Genomic DNA, 20,000 nt, shown 5'->3' with positions numbered 1-20,000 from the left:
GTTGGAGGTGTAAAGGACACCACACCTCCACCGTCAGACCTCCTCCCTGTATGCAGTCTCATTGGGACTGGAGATGAGGCCCACCACGCCGGTGTCGTTGTACTGACAGGTGTGAGATGAGTACAGTAGAGGGCTTGGCACACAGCCCTGTGGCGAGCTGATATCAAGGCGGGGGGGCTGTGGAAAGATGGGGACCCACTCTGACTTTCTGCACACAGACAGAAAGTCTCTGATCCAGCAGCAGGTGGTGAGAGGAAGCATCGTGCAGAGCTGAAGCCAGCAAAGAGCAGCCTAGCACTGCGCCCCTGTTCTTCTTGTTGGGCGAGGTTCGTGTGGAGCGCTGTAACAATGGGGGCGGGACACGATGATGCTCGCCTCGCGCTCCTGCACCGGGTGAGCAGAGCTGCTGCACGCTTTGAGGTGGACAAACTGTTCTGCTACTCTGCAAGCACAGCCTCTGACGTCGTGCTGTTGCTGGCCTTCAAGTGGGTGCAGACCCTCCCACACCTGCTGTGTATGGTTGTCACTGTAGTGGGCCTCAGTCCTCCCCTTATCCTCAGCATCTCTGCTGCCTGTCAGGTCAAGTCTGAAACTGAAAGCATAAAACCTGAGACGGTCCAAACATTGGTGCAGATCCCACATTGGTCAGGGGATTCCTGATGACACGTGCGCGGGCTCGCTACTTCCTGCTGTGAGTCATATCCTCTTTTACTCGCTGAAAGCTGCAGGAGCTGAAAGCGCTCCCTCGGGCTCAGACAGGAGTTCACAGCTTCAGACGTTAGACTGAGCCCTGCCAGGCCGGAGGAAGCATCTGTGCTAAACTTCCAGTGTTTCTGTGAATCAGCCAGAACCAGAACGATGAGTCTTTTCTGTCCTGACTTGTTTGTTTCAGACGCTCCGCTGCTTCAGACCAACGGGAAGCTCCCCCTGTGGTTCAAGAAGCTGGTCAGTCTCCGCCCTCTAACCCTCAGCTCATCAATCTGCTCGCAGATAATGATCAACCACACTATAGACTGTGTGTGTGTGTGTGTGTGTGTGTGTGTGTGTGTGTGTGTGTGTGTGTTCGTTCAGCAAGGACAGGGCGGAGCCTCCTCCACCATCCAGTCGGAGAGCGAGCCTCGTCAAGTGCGCAGTCGGTGGGCGGAGCAGATGAACCCTTTGACCTTCTGCTCCAACTTCTCTCCGAGTCTCAACAAGAGCCAGGGGGAGGAGGATGAGGAGGAGGAAGAAGAGGAGGGTTTCCACCCTCAGAGTCTGGAGTATCTGCTGGAGGATGAGGAGAAAGAGGTAAGGACCAGGCTGCCGGATCAATGAATATTAATATTGATTATTTTTTTTGACTGTAAATCGCAACCATTACAATCTGTGATGGTGGTGGGTGTGGCTTCTTCATGTCGAGATGGCCAAAGCTTGAAGTTTGAGTAATTGGTTAATGAGGTTGTGGTGGCTGAAATGTGGGCGGAGTCTGACTGACTGATGTTCAGGTGGTGCAGACAGCAGGTGGAGAGCAGAACAACTTCATCCTGTATCCTAGCAACACCACGGTCACCCCTGAAAGGTGAGGGTTACACCTGACGACGATGATGATGCTGCTGTTTTCATGAAGTCTGTTTTTGAAACGCTCCGATGTTTGTCTTCAGCGAGTTTGAGGTGGAGGGTGTTCCCGTTCCACAGCAGTCACTGAGCCAGCTGGAGGTCAGAGGTCAAGGGGAGGAGCCTGTGTGGCAGACTCAGCTGAGTCCAGACTCCGCCTGTTCTGAGGGATCAGCAGGAAGTCTGGAGCAGCAGCATGATCCAGGTCAGAGTTTAACCCTTTACAGGAAGCTCAAAACAGAGCCTCACTCCCCCAGGGGTGAGTTTCAAAATAAAAGCCCACAGAACAATATCAGATTAAAATCAATCAATCAATAAATCAATTAATATCAGGTTAAAATAGGAAAAGTTCCCACTTAGATACACTAAATGACTGGAATCCTTAGATGCTAGCTTTTCAAAATAAAAGTCCCTCAGGTTAAAGAATGCTTTAGTGTCGGCTTTACATGATAAAATCCTTCACTTGGTTAGAAATTGTTCAACATGTTTAAGCCTAGTATCGAGGGGTTTTCACAATAAAGGAACTCACTGAAGTAAAGTGCCTCATCAGTTTAGAAGGACGCTTTAAATTGATTAGTTTTGTCATATTTTAAGAATAAAAGCATCCAATCTGTTACAGCAAGTTAACTGGACAATCAAACCTTTCAAAATAAGTGATAAGAGGCGCACCTTCCTCTGTTTCCCATCACGAGTCATCACAAGCTCCGCCCTTTCTGTTTCAGACACAGACTCCCTGAGTCAGGGCAGCTCAGTGGGCAGTTTGGGTTTGGAGGACGACGAGGACAGAAACTCTCTGAAGAACCACTTTGAGACTCTGGCCTCCGGTCTGAGCGAAGGTAAACACCAACATCTTCATCATTGCCATCCTCTGACAGTTACTGAGCTGCTAACATGACCTTTGACCTTCCAGAGAAGTTTGACACAGACCTGAAGACTCTGCAGCCTCCAGATGAAAAGCACTTCCTGAACCCCCGACTCAGCATCTCCACCCGCTTCCTGTCCCGCTTCCAGGACAGAATCAGGTCAGCTTACCCACAATCCACAGTGAAGCCGTGACCTTTGACCTGCAGGGTCACTGCAGGCTTGCAGGTACCACTCGCCTCCGTCACTTCTGACTCCTACGTGACTTTGTGTCCATCTTGTCTCTGCTGCTGTTTCAGGGCGAGCCGAGCTCCGCCTCCCGTCTCCATCCCGACTAGGATCTCTGAGGAGAGCAACATCAGCACCACATCGGTAAATGCACACAAGCTTGTAATGCAGGGGGCGTGTCCACATGAGGAGTGGCGCCTCCGCTCAGCGCTTCTCTTGGATTTCAAACCGAGGCAAACGCCTGATTCCAAATTTTCCTTTCAGTTACAAAACAAATTCATTTTACAGCATTTTCAGGCAACAAATAATGACACGGCACAGTCGACAGTTAGTTTACATGCATGTGGGCGTTTCCAGAGCCCCGCCTCCAACTTGATGCTACAAGAATGCAGCATGAGCTGTGGACACGACCTCTGACCTGTCGGGGCGCGCCTGAGAGCGGCCATGGCTGAGGTTTGTAACGTTGAAGAGGAAACTTGTTTTTCAGGTGAACTCCGAGTCGAGCAGCGACGTCTCATCAGCTGGGCTGACTGGGGGAGAGAACGGGGGAGGAGCAGCGGGAGGAGGAGGTGAGTTTCCTGTCAAAGCTTGAGAAGCATCAGCTGTCGCAGCAGCTCGGTCACATTCTGCGTTTCTGGCTCGATGACTCAGGGAAGGCGACGGCACGCGCTCATCGCTTTGCTCCCAAACAGCTGATTGGTCCTTGCAGTCGCCATGTTTCAGGAAGCAGCTTCAACAAACTGACAGCTGTGAGTAATGACAGGGTTCACCGTGGCGACGGCCAATTAAGGAGCAGTGGATGAAGACTCGGATCTGAATCATTCATACAGTCGTTTTACTGAACTTAATGAAATTTGGTAAAATAACCTGACAGGGTCTCACTACAGATGTGGACTCCTGACATTTCAGTGGAAAAATGGAAGAAATCAAAGACATAATTTTGTCTTATTGTTCTAATTAAACTTAAGATTTGACAAAATCCGTCTTTAAGACCAAATTTTCAGGTTTATTAGTTTCTGTTTGGATAACATGAAGTTACATTTCTTATTGGAACAAAGAGTAGAACAGACAACAGCTGGCACATCTGCATAAAAGTACAGAAAAGTGATGCTGAGCCCCCAGGAGAGACTGCCCTCTGGTGGTAATTTGGTGCAGTGCAGTCATGACCTCAGTTCATCTACAGTCTAATAGAAAGAGGCGTTTTGTTTTTATTTCTAAAAGCAGTGTTGCCACCTTCTCGTATCGCCCAAAGCCGCTCTTAAGGCTCGTGCTGCGGCGTCCTCAGATGAGGTTTAGAGTCTCAGCTCGTCCGACTTGGAGGTTTGTGGTTGAGCAGGATGTGAGTGTACATCAGATAATGTGTGCACGTTTGCCGCCGATGTTCTCTGACGCTTCCTCTTTGCTCCGCTTTAGTGAGGACGGTCCTGCAGACACACACAGGCGATGCAGAGACGTGAGCTGTGTGAAAGGCAGGCAGAGGTTGATTACAGATTGCAGTTTAGTCTCCAGTCTGAAAATGAAAAGAGCCGGACGTGATGGTTTGAGTTTTGATGCTGCAAAGGTCTTTTTATTTTGTGTTTAATCTAAACTTGTTAAGTTCAGAATAACATTTTTAAAACCACAGGTTTTGTTTCCTAATATGAAAAATGTGAATTAAAAGCAAAGTTAGCTGAAGATCACTGTCACCGCGCCGCGGTCCGATCTGGAGGTGAAGCTGGAAATAATAATGGATGATGTTTAATCAGGTTAGTAATCAAGATTAAAACTGCAAGGATGTGATGGAGAGCTCGGCTGGAGCTGAGCAGCGCCGCGTTCAGTGTTCAGTGCGGTCGCTGCAGCGCCGCGCCGGAGCTCCGTGTTTCTGTCTTCACTCATTTGTTTAATAAAAGTTAACACACTTGTGGTTAAGCAGAGGAAGCACACTCGCACACACGTCACACACTTCCTGTGCTGTAACAGTTAAACAGCTTAAGAGAAGCGACAGAGGCTCCAGGACGTCTCTCTGAGGGACGTCTCTCTGAGGGACTCCATGTGTTTGTGTGCTCACAGCGAGCTGCCGACAATCAGCCCTCCATAGAAGAGCTTCCTGCAAAATTTCCCATCAGCCCCATCGCCATGGCACACCCCGCAGAAGAAACACGGCGCTGGTCGTCCTGTGCAGAAAGACGTTAGGAGGTGTGTCTGTACGCCGCTGCGGGCACCCGGGTGTTTGTGTGGCGTCTTCCGATTTATATATTTATTTATTTATTTATTTATTTTGTGCAGCAAATCATGGTTGTGGTGGTGGGAATGTTTAGGGGTCAAAGGTCACAGACAAAGTTCACATGAGGTTGTATCTGAAGCCTGGCTGTAACTGTCCTTATCAGTAATCTTCACAGAATCGGGTGACTGTGAAACGATCTTCTCTGAACGGCGCTCAGGGACACCACTTCCTGCTCTGATCGCAGCTCGCTTACATTCTGCTCTCTTCTAACCAATCAGACGTGACCTCCAGGACCATCACGGCCCAAAACAGCTGCAGCGAGGAGGCGGCGGACCAACCGTCGGCTTTTCGGCTCAGATACCTGGGAACCACAGCCAGCTCCAGGGCCAAACTGAGCGGGGACTCTCCGGGTTCCACCTCCTCGCCCTCCTCCACGCCCACGCTGGAGGAGAACAAAGAGAACCTCCCCTCTCCAGCAGAGTGCCAGCCTCCAGCCTCCACCCTGCTCTCTGCTAGACAGGACAGCAAACCTGACAACCACCAGGACCAGACCAGCAGGTACCCCCCGGTCCCCCCCACACCAGCTGGCCTTTCCTGTCTTTACTGAACATTTTCCATCAGCCCTGGTTTAAGGTGACTCATTTCTCACACATGTAAAGCAGAGGCGAGGACTCGCAGGAGACGAGCTCTAAAATCGCTTCATTTCAGTTATTACCACATGAATAAAGACTTCTAGAAGTCTTATAACACTCTCAGCTAGCCCTTTGTTGTTGTTGTACAATGAAACACGTGTCAGATGTGTTCAGACGTAGGACAAAGGCACACATGGCCTGAGTGATGAGGGTCACGCAGACCATGGCTCAGGTGGGTGTGGGGGGAAGCAGCTGTTAGTGAGGCTGCTGGTGTGGGACTGACCTGAGGCACTGATCAGAGGGCGGCGGGTGAGATGCTCTCACTGAACGTCGGTGAGAGCATCCGTTTTGTTTTTTATTGGTTTCTTTATGATAAAAATGGGAATTATCAACCTCGACAAACCCTCTGTCAGCCTGCAGGTGTGGACCACGCCCACTCAGGTGATTTCACAGCTCATAGTTGACAGGTGTAATATCAGCAGCACAGAGGAGACTCTAATCCAGACCCCTGTGGCAACACCCACCACCTGTGAGGTCATCACCTGCCCTGCCTCCATGAAGGAAGAAGCTCGAAGACCAGCTGATCCAGGTAACACACACGCACACACAGGTGATGGCAGCTACATCGTAGCCACAGCTGCGACGCACTGACAGAGGTTACTTTCCTGGTATGAACGCGTCCTTTGACCGTCAGTCTTTTCTCCAGAAGCCGTTCGACTCGTCCATGTGGGCAGCTGCAAATTTCTGTCGAGCTTGCGAGTGTTAATGCCAGAGCGGGGGCTTGTTTCTGGGTCAGCACCCTCTCGGTCCATGATGGATGTTTTACATCATCATGAACATCCTAACCAGTTTCATCCCATCTGAGGGTGACCGTTTCGATGTTCTTCCAGATCTTGGCATTGAAACATCAGAATAACTTGCAGCTGTTCAGAAATGACTCCTAAAGACCTTCCTAACTTGTGTAAATCTGCAGTTGTCCTTCTTAGACCTTCACAATGTTCCCTGGACTTTCTCACTGTTCTGAGTATTGGTCAGTCCCAGAAGTGCCGTCACACAAATCCTTTGTAAGCTGCACCAGTTGTAGTCTGAGCTTTGTCCAGTTAAAATACTTGGGCACCATTCATTGGTCTGACCGTATGTAAATGCTTTGAAAGCTGTATACTGTACAGTCATTTCAGCCTCACGTTTATGCTCCTGGCTGGAAACTTCTGACACAAATATATTTTCTTCCTGATATTGTTACATTTACAGTAATTTTTTCTTTCTTTTTTTTACCCTTTTATCTTTTCTCCTCATATCTTTATGTAACTCATATCTGACCTGTACACCTGCTGCTCTGATGCTTCGTCTTTTTCTGGTCTCATTTAAAGATGTTTCTTTATCAGCTGATTTGCTGCTCTCTGCCCCGCCCACCTCGTCCTCCTCCCCTCTGGTGGAAAGGCTCCGCCCCACTCTCACAGGTAAAGGTAATTTTCTGTAAAGTTGTGATGATGATGATGCTGCTTGGATCGCTGTGTAGCGCCACAGAGGCCATAGCTGCCGTGATGTCACCTGCTGATTTCAAGATGCCGCCCTTTCACCATGACGGGGGGCTGATCTTACTGTGAAACCAAAAGCTCATTGACTAATACTTTGTGATTGACAGACCGTTAGCCAATGAGCATGCCCTGGATAATCCTGACAAAACGCACGACTACAATTCTGAAATTAGTTACTGAACCACAAAGTCGTCAATGGTTTTTTCCCAGAGCTGTCCGTTGCATCGCCCTCTGCTGGCTGTTAGAAAGAATACAGCGTATTGTAACGACGCCATGCTTGTGCTTCAGGCTGTAAGAACAGATGTTTGTGTGCAGGTTCGGGAGGAGACGAAGAGTCGGTGAGCGTGCAGTGTCTGCAGATCGCCGCCGAGCTAAGGGCGACGGCGAGACGAGCTGTCCATCTTTACCAGAAGGTTTCTTCTTCACACATTGTTATTAGGATATCAACACTGATGTGAATCGTCACTTTTCTTTGAATCATCATATTTCTTTTTCTTCTTTTGTCGTTTTTCTGAATCGCTGAACGATAATCAAATGTAAAGCGTCACGCAGGCGTTTGTGTTTGTTCGTTAGTGTCCGCCTCACGTTTTCTTTGTTGTTTGTGTTGCAGCTCGGCGCAACGCTCGCTGGCTCGCAGCGACGTCTCCAGGTGTCGTCAGCGATGCTGGAGGCGTTTGACGTAGTTCGCTCTGACATGCAGGAGGTGCTGCGGGAGTCGGGTGGCAGCGTCCCCTGCGGTCAGCTGGAGGACCGCAGGACGGCGTCTCTGCTGGAGACGTACTCTGAGCGGCTGCTGCAGGTGGTGGAGGAGAAAATGAAGCGTGTGTGAGCCGATGGTGGATTTGAAATCAGTATTAAACTGTGTGCACCTTGTGTCTGTGTGTGTCTGAGTGTGAATCACTGTCTGTAAATACTTCATGTTTCCTAATAAACGCTGTTTTTACTTTAACTGTGGCCACTGTTTCAATCCGACGGGAATACGAAACTTTATTCATACAGAACCTTTTACAAACAGGTCAGAAATGAACATGAAGGCAAAGGGATGTGAAGATTGATGACATCACATCAAAAAACCATGAGAGCGAGGCGGCCGGCGGGGGGGCGATGCAGCCAGGAGACCTCAGTGAAAACCTTAGAATCATTCAGAGTAGGCAGGAAGTGGGCGCTGCCTACCAGAGCGCTCCTGGTGCTGAGGCCAGAGCTCATCAGTTCTCTGGATTCAGCATGGTTGATGTGAGCCCGGGCCCCTGCAGCAGGCTCCTCCTAATACCTGAACTTCCGTTCTGCACGTGCAGCCCCAGGCTGCCCTGAGACCAGGTGGGACTGAGTCACAGAGCAGCAGCTGGCTGCAGTGACGTAAAACTTTAAAAGCCTTAGAAAAGGGTGCTGACGTCATATCGAGCGGGACTACAAACACACCGGTAGGGCATGTTTGTAGTTCCTTAAGAGCAGAGCGGGCGGTGATTGGCCGAGAGCCACAGAGACGGGCACGCGCCTCCGCCCCGCCCCCAGCAGTGTGAGAAAAGCCCCAAAAGTTAACGACGACAACAAAACAAACCACAGAAGAAGAGGCGTAAACAACAGCAGGAGTGAGCAACATGGCGGCGGTGAGAGGAGCCGGGGTTTCAGAGCGGGGCTGCCTGGAACTTCAGGCCGCTCTGTGAGCCTCTGCCCGCGGCATGAAGCTCTCCGGGCTGCCGGCATCATGGCCGTTGTGACAGCCAACGCCCGCGGAGTGTCCCCGCGGGGGAGCCGGCCTCCGGCACCGGGAGCCGGCGGGAGATCCGAGGAGTCCTGGAAGGGACACATCATCCGAGAGCTGAAGCACCGAGACCTGAGCCAGCACGCCATGTTCCAGGACCTGATCCGCTTCTGTACGACGACCAAGTACAACTTTTATCCCCTTTAAATCCATCACAGGCGGTCTGAGAGCAGCAGTCACCGGGCCGAACATTTAAAAACCCATTAAGTTAGTGTTCAGAGTTACAGTGAGGTTTTACAGGCTGACGCTGAGAAATTACTGCACGAAGAAAGACACTGATCATTTTTGAGTGAGGTTTGGTTCAGAGAAATCAGGGCTTTGTATTGGGGAACCAAGAGGTTTTCATCAAAGGCCAGCAAAAGTAAATATGTTTAAACCAGAACTAACGTCCTCGCATTTGCTCTCGTTACTAATCAGCCTGTTTAACCCTGTACTCGGGAAATGTCACAGAAGGAGCTGCTTTACTTAGGGACAAAAAAGATGGCTTTTTAATAGGGCAGCTCTACACCAAACTCTATGTAGGGAGACGGGATTCCATCTCAGCCAGGTAACTTCAGGGCTAACTCTACTCATCGCCATGGTAACATATACTGCGAGCCATACTTGCTCCAGAGCAGCTTCATGCGACTGCTTGTCCCCACTGCCAGCGATGGGATACGTGAATACAGACAACAGGGAGGGAAAGGTGAGCTTAGCCCCAAACCTCAGACTGCAGTCGGCATTCGTCACCACAGCTCGAAAGAACATTTCATACGTTCAATAATCAGCATTTTTAACACTTTCTTGAAACCAGGCTGAGATTCAGGCTTGTTGATCACGACAACTACACTGTGGTTCAGTTGGACTCTCAGTGACGATGTTTTATATATTTATATTTTTCAGTTATAGCAGCTCTGAAACCAAAAATGGAATTTGTGACGGGCAGAAGTTTGATGAGAGTCGTCCAACCTGTCCCACCAGTCAGACATCCAGTATAATCCTGTTCACCCTCCTGTAAAATCAGATTGTTTTTGAATGGAGTCTGGTTCATTTTATATTTTTATTGTGGTGAGTAGATCATTAACCCCTCTGCTCAGTGTTTTGAACCTCGCCGACATCCACCCTCCTTTCATACTTTGCTGACATTCAGGGACAGGAAGTTGTCGGAACTATTAAACCACACGTCGCCTCACTTCCTCTGCGCAGTGAGTCATGTGTGACAGATAACCAGCCTGCTGCTGGTTTATCATCAGGCCGCACACGCAGAATGAAAAAATGTTAAACATGACAGATTTTGAATGGAGTTTGGCTTCAGTCAATGAAAGCTGGGAAACATAATAAAATTAAGTCATAGTAGAGTAAAAATATCTCAGTGAAAACATGTTGTCCTGGTTTTTTGGTCCTAGCTGTCAGTCAGGTGCTCATCAGGTACAAACCTGGAGCACCTGGTTCCTGCCCCGCCTCCTCTGACCCCCCTTTCTGTCTGCAGACACTCAGCTGCTGGAGAAAACCAGTCTGACCAAAGGACTGCTGAGCAGCGCCGCCAGGTAACTCACTGTGTTTGTACATGTTCAGACATCTTTGTGAGCACAGAACATTGGTATGTTACTACACTACAGTAGTCACTGGTCCCACAAGGTTTAAGACATTTTTGAGACTCGCATTGTGGTTGTAGTGTCAGGATCACAGGTCATGGTTAGGCATTCATTTTGAATGTTAGGGTAAGTGGCTGGGATGAGATGAGTGAGGTGTCCTCACTAAGATATGAAAACGAGCGTGTGTGTGCTGAGGCTGTGTTTGTTCTGTGTGTGCAGGTGTCCCCCCGCGGGCGGCGCCCCGCTCTCGTCCCTGCAGCAGCAGAGCATCCAGCTGAAGAAGACCACGGGAGAGGTCAGAGCAAACCTGCCCCCCTTTTCAGAGTGATCACATGATCAATTACGGCCAGGGTTAGGGTGACTCAGCCCGCAAAGTCAGCAGTGCTTGCAAAGGTCAGAGGTCATCTGGTGGCCTTCAGGTAGAACGCAGGTTTTTGGGTATTAACGCGTCGTTTTTCCAACCTGGAAACTGCAGTTCCTCTGACGTCCAGCAGAGGCAGCAGTGAGGTAGTCCCCATAGACGTGTTCACACCCTCAACTCCAACTGGTTGGTCTCTGTAGCCAACTGCCTCCTTCATAGCACCTGTACAAGGAGGACTGTAAGAGCCTAAGAAATGTTTATGTTTTGTGTATTTGTCATGTGGCACAGGTGTTTAGATTTTCCTGCACCTCAGGTGATTGCATGTTATTTACCTGATGCCAGTGTCGCAACAGCGTCGTTGGGTGAGTCTGAGCGTCATTATAGCACATCAGTTGGTACATGCACTATTTGTTTTGATTGAAAGCACAAAGTTTGTTGTTTTCTTTTAAAATAAATAAAATACAAGTGGGGCTCAGTTTGGATTATTGGAGACGCGTCACAGCACAAAAATATACGTTTTGGAGTCACGGAGCTTTCAGATGGTTGGACGCTGTTCTCAGATGAGTTATTTATTTCTGTAACTCGCCTGTTATGGAATAAAGGGGCGTGGCCTATTTGACTGGCAAGTGGATGGTGACGCAGGTGTCTGTAGCTGGAGCTCTGGACCATGTTTGTGCTGCTGTGAGGTTACTGTACTAACAGGCCGTCTGAGAAGGCGGGGCCACAGTTTCGCTGAATAAAATCAAGGATTTTGATTGGATGTCGCTGTGCAGGTTTCACAGCAGGAACCTTTATTAACAGATCCACCGATCGGGGGTTTCAGTTCTCGTCAGTTCGATGCAGATTTATGTCCTGCTCATGAGCAGCAGCAGGTGTTGTTGTTGTGATGAACAGCTGTTCACCTGTTTCCGTGGTCACGCTCAGAGCTCTTTCAGCTCGTTCCTGGCAGCTTGGCTCCTGTTTTTCTTTGAGGCCGTGTGATAAAACACAGCAGACTGTAACCGAGCAACAGCAGCCACTTCTTCCTCTTGTGATAAAGCCGACGAGCAGATGTGATCGGTGTGATAAAAGTGAGAGGAACAGGCAGCCCGAGGGCGGGCAGACCACTTCACCCTGAGCTGCTCCACAAGCTTCGGCCTGCAGGCTGACGATCCACAACAAACGCTCTGAGACCAGGAAGAGACACGTTCACGAGGGGAGGGTCTGGCTGCGGTCCGGCAGCATGGCTGTCGGGGCAGGCAACTTCTTTTAAGCCGTCGTGCACTCATCCCGGTGGACCTGTTTAGACTCTACTTTTGAATACCAAGTAGCTTGCTGTGTTTGCCTGTGGGTTTTAAGGACTAGATTCACCTCTTAAAACCTTTTGAACGGACCCAATCTGCCATTTAAAGAAGAAGATGACGCGGGAAAAAGCAGAAGCTTCAGCTAAGCCAGCGGTAGCTTCCAAGAGCTCTGCACCCGCTGACCACGAATATGCAGTGGAGACTTCAACACCGTCAGTGAAAAGAGAAACTCCACCTACGCCCACCAAAGCACCCACACCACCTAGCAAGGGTACTGTGTCCCAAAGTGTGGAAAGCAACAACTCCGTAATAGAAGCCATTAACAAGCTAACAAACAAGATCGATGACTTCGGCGTGCAGCTAAGTAACAACATGATAACGGTGGCTAACATCGCCAAGCTGGCTGCAATGAACGCAGCCGATATAAAAGTCGGTAAGGCTAAACTGTCTGGTTTGGAACTTGAAAATCCAGGCTGGAAAGAAAAAAATGACGAAGATACCCGCGAAGAAGTTATCGACATCTTGGCTAAGGTCGCGCCACGTTGGGCTTCCGCACTGGGCAACACTGTGGACGCCGTCCATCGTCTAGGGAAAAAAGAAGCGGGTAGACATCGACAAATAATAGTTCAGTTCACCATGAGGCGCTACCGAGAAGCTTTGTGGAAACTAAGGATTCCCAGGTGTGCAAGGAGCAGGCGTCTACTGCAAGCAAGATTTCTGCAAACGAGACCGGAGACAGGACGGGAGGCAAGAGCTGCAGTTTGGCCCAAAATGGGCCCAAAATGGGCCAAACACTCAGTCTGGATTCATAAAAGGCCGCTCAATCCATAATAATATCCACCTTGTTTTGGACTTGAGTGACTACAACTACCTAATTGAAAACCAACGTTTTGTTCTATTTTTAGATTTTTACAAAGCCTTCGACATGATAGAGCATGAATTTATGTTCCAAGCTCTTGATTTGTTCGGTTTTGGAGGTAACTTCATTAATGTAATCAAATTACTGTACAGAGATACTAACAGTTCAGTGTGTCTTCCACGTGGCACCTCACAAAGATTTAGGATCTGCAAAGGAATAAAACAAGGATGTCCAATCTCACATTGCTGTTTATGGCAGCAACAGAAATGCTTTCCATACTGATTAAAAATGCTGAGTTTGGTAGGACATCTATCCTGGGTACAGAGCTCTCTATCAGCCAGTTAGCCGATGATACAACGAAATAACCTGAATGAAATCCCCAAAATTCTGCAGATTATTGAAACTTTCTCAAAAGCTTCAGGATTAAATCTGAGTTTAAACAAATGTGAGATCTGACCCTTAAATGATTGTACTATTTCTAACACTTAATATTCCTGTTAAATCCACTGTCAAATATTTGGGTGTGTATATAACCAAGAATAAGACTGATTTAGATAACCTTAATATTTGGGAGAAAATCCAACTCGTTTAAATAACTGGGCTCAGAGAGACTTATCGATTCTGGGTAGAATTCTTCTCACCAAAATGGAAAGTATCTCCAGGCCAGTACATCCTGCATGTGCGGTAGGAGTGCCTAAATCAGCAAATCTATTAACCAGCTACACTTTGATATTATATATGGAAACGTAAAACCCACTATATCAGGCAAGGTAATTTAGTCAAACGCGTCGAAGATGGAGGTTTGCAAGCTATTGAATATGACAGCTTAAATGGCTCCCTGAAAATAAATGGGCTTAGGTCATTTTTAAGAAGTCAGACTAGCCGTTGGTTTCACATTCCAAGCAAAATATTCTCAGATCTATGTGGAATTAATCTTTACTTAGATGTGATTTTGACATAAACTCCCCATACAGCTGTCTTCCTCTCACCAGCACGTTGTATTACACTGGAAATGAATATACAAACATAACTACAGCCCACACAACACTCCACTGTGCAACTGTCGCTACATAAACGCTGGAAACTAAAATGCTACGGTAAGGGCATCTGGGCAGTGATGATAGAGGTAAAATTCTATTAGAAGCTTTCACCACCAATTATAATCTGCAAATAAATAACAAAGAATTTCAAATAATTACTAATTACTATCCCTCAAAACATTCTATGGACAGCATATAATCTTTGTCAAAACCCTGACTGTGACCTCCCTGAACTCTTGGTAAATGGCCTGTATTTATATAGCGCTTTACAGCATAACATTACAGCTAACAGTCTAAAAAAATCTGGGAATTATTTACTAATGTTTTTATCCACATCTGCTCTCCGGTGCTGAAAAGAAAGATCAGAAAAAATGACCTAAAACTTCCGATTCCTCCCAAAGCTCAGGAGGTCCGCTACAAAATCCTCTCTGGTATTTACTCTTCCAAAGAATCTCTCAGACGTCGCTTTGCTATTGATAATAATTCTTGCTCTTTCTGTGAGGGGATATTGAATCAACAGAACATTATTTTATGGCTGTATATTCTGTAAAGCCTGTGGAACGATGTGCACTACTGGCTCTTCCCACAGATTCCAAACTTACTTGAATTTTCTAAAAATGATTTTATCTTTGGTTCTCTAAGAAAAGAAGCTTGAACATGTTCTAAATGTAATAATTAATATGGGCAAATTCTTCATTCACAAATGTTGTTTTCTGAAAACAAAGAACTCGTCCTCTCAAAAACACAAGCTCTGGATCTGAATCATATGATTATTGAACTAGATCTGAAAACCCCTGAGGTATCAGGTATGTCTTTTAATTATCCTTCTTTTTGCTTTGATTCTGTTTGGGGTTTGTTTTTATTTTATTTATTTATTTGTTGTTGTTTGTACTTCCTGTTCATTATCTATCTTATATATGTTGGAATTCAGCCTGTTCTGATACTATTTCATGTTGGAAATATGCATAATTGTTGTACATTATATTTCTGTGTGATTAATAAAATAAAACTGTTCACGAGGGGCGAACCGGAAACGTCGCCTGTCAGAGTCAGGTTGGGAGTTCGCTTTGTAATCGGAAGGTTGCCGGTTCGAGCCCCGGCTTGGACAGTCTCGGTCGTTGTGTCCTTGGGCGAGACACTTCACCCTACTGGTGGCGCCAGTGTCCGGCAGCCTCGCCTCTGTCAGTGTGCCCCAGGGTGGCTGTGGCTACAATGTAGCTGCCATCACCAGTGTGTGAATGACTGGATATGTAAAGCGCTTTGGGGTCCTTAGGGACGAGTAAAGCGCTATGCAAATACAGGCCATTTACCAATGTTCCCTCTAAGCTGTGCGCGTCCGCCATCGCGCAGTGCTGCAGGTCTCTGCACACAGAAAAAAAATCTAACCTGAATTGAAATTAACATTAAAACTTTAACAATTCTGTTTGCAGTGTGAGTCAGTGACTGGCTGCTCCCGTATGGGATCAGAACGATGCCACCTTATCCCAGAGTCCAGCCAATGATGCGATTCACATTCGTATAAACGCAGCTAATCGACGTGGCTGACAGGCTGTGACAGCGTCCTTATGTGCGACGCCGGTGTTTTAGCAAAGCGGCTGATGTGGAGTGAAGCCACGTTAATGACAACGTGTACAACCACTGGAGATGTGAGCAGGACAGACGAACAACTGACGGACAAAGTGTGGACTTTATACCAGTTTTTAAATTGTGTTGATCGGCCACGTAAAACCAGAGTTATGATAAAATATCTGCAATGTTTGGTTTTCTTCCTGAATACTGTCGTTGTTTATATTTACTGCGGGAAGAAACGGTAAAAACGGCGTTTTATAAGGAAAACGCTCGAAAGCCTGTGAGCAAAGACACCAAAACTCCCAGCCTTTCCTATTGGTGGAAAAATGTACCATGTGGACCAATCAAAGAATGATATGGCAACATGGCCTTTAGTTGTTTAGGGAGGGGGAAGTTTTAGTGCCGGTGGTGTTTTGAGATGTGAGAGATTTGCGAGGTTTAGCACAAATCTTGTGTAGTTAGTGTGTAGTCAGTGTGTAGTTAGTGTGTAGTCAGCGTGTAGTCAGTGTGTAGTTAGTGTGTAGTCAGCGTGTAGTCAGTGTGTAGTCAGTGTGTAGTTAGTGTGTAGTTAGTGTGTAGTTAGTGTGTAGTGAGCGTGTAGTCAGCGTGTAGTGAGCGTGTAGTTAGTGTGTAGTTAGTGTGTAGTTAGTGTGTAGTCAGTGTGTAGTCAGTGTGTAGTCAGTGTGTAGTCAGTGTGTAGTCAGTGTGTAGTCAGTGTGTAGTTAGCGTGTAGTCAGTGTGTAGTGAGCGTGTAGTCAGCGTGTAGTGAGCGTGTAGTTAGTGTGTAGTCAGTGTGTAGTCAGTGTGTAGTCAGTGTGTAGTCAGTGTGTAGTGTAGTCAGTAGTGTTGTTGTGTGTCAGAACAATGAGGCGCCTGCTGAGTGTTACAGGTGTTACAGCAGTGACACATCTGCTGCTGTCAGGCCTGCAGGTATCAGGCTGTTGTTCTCCTTCATCTCATAGTGGACACAAATTATTTTTTGGAGCGGCACAAATAATCTGTGTGGCATCAGATTTGATGCAGAACAGCTGATTGTTCTGTAAATAGTTTGAAATGTTTGTTTAAAAACATCTTGGCTGCATTTTTAGGTAAAAGCTGCAAAAAACTTTGTTTGCATGACTCAGTTACTTTTTTGAAGAAGTAATGTAAGAGCCAAAGTCAATGTTTATGTTTTTCCTTTTTGTTTTGGTGGCACAGGTGTATAGCTTTACCTGCGTCTCAGGTGATGGTATGTGGGTGTGGTCACAGTCTATTTACCTGATGTCGGTGTTCGCAGCAGGTGTTGGGTGAGTGGTTTGTGGGCAAACTTTTCTGTTGACCGTCATTTTTGGCACACCAGTTAATCCATGTGCTATTTGTAAATTGATTGAAAGCGCAAATGTTTGTTTTGTTCTTAAAATAAATGCGCAAAGTACAAGTACGACTCATTATGGATTATTGGAGGCGCGACACAGGGACACAACCAACTCAGCCGGCCGCGGCTTTATTTACGGATGAAAGTCGCAACAAGTAACTATATAATTAATTGGCCAACATTGGTCATTATTTACTGTATTTGCAGACAGAGTTACAGACTCTCTCCCAGACCACAGACTCATACAAGTCAGAGCTTTATAGAAAAAAGTTCTTTTCAAAATTGGAGTTCAAGTTATTTTTACTTCCAGTAGTGTTGACGTGCTACAGGTCAGGAACAGGATTTGTTTAAATTGTCATTGTAAGTGGGCTAAAGCAGTTAATTAAAAGTCGTCGAACATACATGTAAACGCTGTAATGTGATTATTTTAATAAACATGTAACTTGGATGGATTCGTGCTGGCGTGACCACAGTGCTCACGTCTGCTGTTGCTCAGGGAGTTTGTGTGTTCGCTCAGACACGTGAAACATTAGAAGGAACGTTGGTCAGAGCTGCTGCTGGTCCTGCTCTGGCTTCATAAGCACACAGCAGAGGCTGAGCTATGCAGAGTTACAAACAAGTACATTCTGTAAGTGAGCAGAGGGATGTTAGTGTCATGACCTTTGTGTGCGCAGGAGGCTTTTTCAAAATGATACGATTCATGAAGCTCTGTGTGAGGTCAGATCAGAATCAGACATGTGACAGCGTGACGCTAACCTCACCCAGGTAAAAGTCACGACCACGAGTAACCTCTGACCCCTCCCTCCCTCTCTGTGCTTCCAGTTAGCCTATCAGGTGGTGGAGCTGACGCAGCAGATAAAAATCAAAGACGGCGTTCTGGAGGAGCAGCATGCCAGGTGAGTAACACACCTGAGACTGTCAGCTCACCAGTCAGGTGTAAAAACCTGCTGCAGGTGAGTTCAGGCTGAGGTCAGAGAGCAGGAGGAGGAGCCTCGTTCTAGTTTTCCTTGTTCATTCGCTGAGTAGAATATCGACTCACAGCTGAGCTCAAACTGCACTTTAGATCAGACTCTGCTGCTCGTCCACCGGGGGGCGCTGCGCCATCTGGCAATAATTCAAATATCTGAACCATCTGAAATTATTTTTAATAAAAGAAAAAATCAGATTCTTTACTCTAATATTCAAACATTTAAATATATTTTATCCTTTTTGTCAAAACACAGCAAACCTCTTTATTATTTTATGTTTTTATTTGAAATGTGTTCTTCAAATCTTGTAAACTTTAGAAAAACATCCATATTCTACTTTGACATATTGAGTCTCAGGTGTTTGCCTCCAGTGTTTGTGTGCGCAGCTCCATGACACCTCATACTGGTGTGACCTACTCTTTCCTCCACCTTCAGGCTGCTGCAGGAGCAGCGTTGCCTGTCGCGAGTGTCTGATGCTCATCAGGAGCTGCAGGCACAGGTGGAGCAGGTTCAAGGGCAGAACACGGTGCTGAAGGTGGAGTACGACACTCTCCTGGAGCAGCAGAGAGCAGCGGAGGCGAAACTAAGGCAGGAGACGGTCAGAGGGGAAGAACTGCTGGCCAAGGTGATGAAGCGGAAAAACCAGGCCGCAGCTCGGATGAACAGCCACAACGAACGCCGCTCCAGGTACCTGAATGCACCGCGCACACCTGTTCATCAGTGTACCTGAATGCACCACTCACACCTGTTCATCGTGTACCTGAATGCACCGCGCACACCTGTTCATCGTGTACCTGAATGCACCGCGCACACCTGTTCATCGTGTACCTGAATGCACCGCGCACACCTGTTCATCAGTGTACCTGAATGCACCGCGCACACCTGTTCATCGTGTACCTGAATGCACCGCGCACACCTGTTCATCAGTGTACCTGAATGCACCGCGCACACCTGTTCATCCTGTACCTGAATGCACCGCGCACACCTGTTCATCCTGTACCTGAATGCACCGCGCACACCTGTTCATCGTGTACCTGAATGCACCGCGCACACCTGTTCATCAGTGTACCTGAATGCACCGCGCACACCTGTTCATCCTGTACCTGAATGCACCGCGCACACCTGTTCATCGTGTACCTGCAGGAGGGTCAGTGTGGATCCAAACAGGCATCTCTTTGTTTGTTTCAGAGCCCGAGAGGCAACCCAGGCCGCAGCCAGGTCGAAGGTCAACTTGGACAGGTCAGCTGTCCATCCCCCGAGCTCTACATCGCCCTCTTCAGGTTTCTCTAAGTAAGAATAAATGAAACGCACGACACGGGTTTGATAAACATTTACACTGAAACAGAATTTTAAAAATACTTTTTAAAGTATTGATAAACATTTGAAACCTTGACAAATTAAAAAAAAAAGTCTAATTTTGATTTCGAGAATGTTTTGAAATATTAAAGATTTTGAGACAATAATATTCTGAATAATTTCTTTATTTTTGATCACATTCACTTACTGTCATTTTTGTTGTGCTGAAACTTTATTGGTTTATTGGCCATTACAAGCTTCTAAAGATTGATTAATAGACTACTTTGTTACTTCCTGTCACTGTCAGAATAAAACATGTTTGTGTTTCAGCTCATCAAGTGCTCCGAGCTCCAGATCGACGTCTCCAAAGAACGAGAAACGGGACGCGTCCACGGAACGAAAACCCATGCGACTCGTGAGGTCATCAATCACGCCTTTGTTTTATTTTATTATATAGTTTTCACGAGTTCACTGACGACCTCAGGAGCATTTACACACAAAAGTCATTAATCCTGGAGGGAAATTGAGTTGTCATAGCAACAGACGACAAAGCAATCGTGTTGAAGTGGAGAGATAAGGATGAGGTGGGTGAGTTAGCGGGTCTAACGACCTCGTCTGCCTCTTCAGATCTCAGGAGCTTTTCTCACAATAAGATCATGAAATCAAATTTGAGCAGCAGGTCATTAATTTTCTGTGTTTTATTTTATTTTCTCTCTTAGAGTTGAAATAAAAACTATTCTGACTTTTTATTGAGATCATTGTAATTATTTCTATTATTGTTAATGTTGTGCACATGTGCTCAGCAGGGTGGTTACTAACGTAACTGCGGCTCCTTTAAACGAGATGATGAACTGTTTCTTCTCTCAGGTCGGCGTCGGT

General features: G+C 46.9%; 2 protein-coding genes across 4 annotated transcripts in view; both read left to right on the top strand.

The window, feature by feature from the left end:
* Window positions 1–8,004, top strand: part of wdr62 (WD repeat domain 62) — a 23,178-nt gene extending 15,174 nt beyond the window's left edge. Inside the window, exons 21-34 of the mRNA XM_026193159.1 lie at window positions 893–945; window positions 1,072–1,287; window positions 1,485–1,558; window positions 1,641–1,798; window positions 2,316–2,429; window positions 2,504–2,615; window positions 2,754–2,826; window positions 3,170–3,251; window positions 4,732–4,857; window positions 5,164–5,443; window positions 5,931–6,106; window positions 6,888–6,977; window positions 7,371–7,468; window positions 7,666–8,004. Of these exons, the coding sequence (XP_026048944.1) occupies window positions 893–945; window positions 1,072–1,287; window positions 1,485–1,558; window positions 1,641–1,798; window positions 2,316–2,429; window positions 2,504–2,615; window positions 2,754–2,826; window positions 3,170–3,251; window positions 4,732–4,857; window positions 5,164–5,443; window positions 5,931–6,106; window positions 6,888–6,977; window positions 7,371–7,468; window positions 7,666–7,884 (1,871 nt within the window). The 3' untranslated portion in view covers window positions 7,885–8,004. The remainder of the gene's footprint in view (window positions 1–892; window positions 946–1,071; window positions 1,288–1,484; window positions 1,559–1,640; window positions 1,799–2,315; window positions 2,430–2,503; window positions 2,616–2,753; window positions 2,827–3,169; window positions 3,252–4,731; window positions 4,858–5,163; window positions 5,444–5,930; window positions 6,107–6,887; window positions 6,978–7,370; window positions 7,469–7,665) is intronic.
* A 487-nt stretch (window positions 8,005–8,491) lies between these two features.
* The window catches only part of arrb1 (arrestin, beta 1), a 47,030-nt gene continuing 35,521 nt past the window's right edge, over window positions 8,492–20,000 (top strand). For 2 of the 3 annotated variants that reach the window (XM_026193161.1, XM_026193160.1), the window contains exons 1-8: window positions 8,492–8,929; window positions 10,286–10,343; window positions 10,611–10,686; window positions 17,680–17,753; window positions 18,261–18,512; window positions 19,014–19,115; window positions 19,452–19,541; window positions 19,989–20,000. The exon at window positions 19,989–20,000 is cut by the window's right edge and continues 42 nt beyond it. In XM_026193161.1, coding sequence (XP_026048946.1) covers window positions 8,761–8,929; window positions 10,286–10,343; window positions 10,611–10,686; window positions 17,680–17,753; window positions 18,261–18,512; window positions 19,014–19,115; window positions 19,452–19,541; window positions 19,989–20,000 — 833 coding nt within the window. In that variant the 5' untranslated portion in view covers window positions 8,492–8,760. Of the gene's footprint in view, window positions 8,930–8,978; window positions 9,503–10,285; window positions 10,344–10,610; window positions 10,687–17,679; window positions 17,754–18,260; window positions 18,513–19,013; window positions 19,116–19,451; window positions 19,542–19,988 lie in introns of those variants that run through there. The other variant, XM_026193162.1, reaches the window with a different exon arrangement.

The sequence above is a fragment of the Astatotilapia calliptera genome, chromosome 14 (genome assembly GCF_900246225.1).
Source record: "Astatotilapia calliptera chromosome 14, fAstCal1.2, whole genome shotgun sequence".
NCBI lineage: Eukaryota > Metazoa > Chordata > Actinopteri > Cichliformes > Cichlidae > Astatotilapia > Astatotilapia calliptera.
This window is presented reverse-complemented; position numbering and strand designations above follow the sequence as displayed.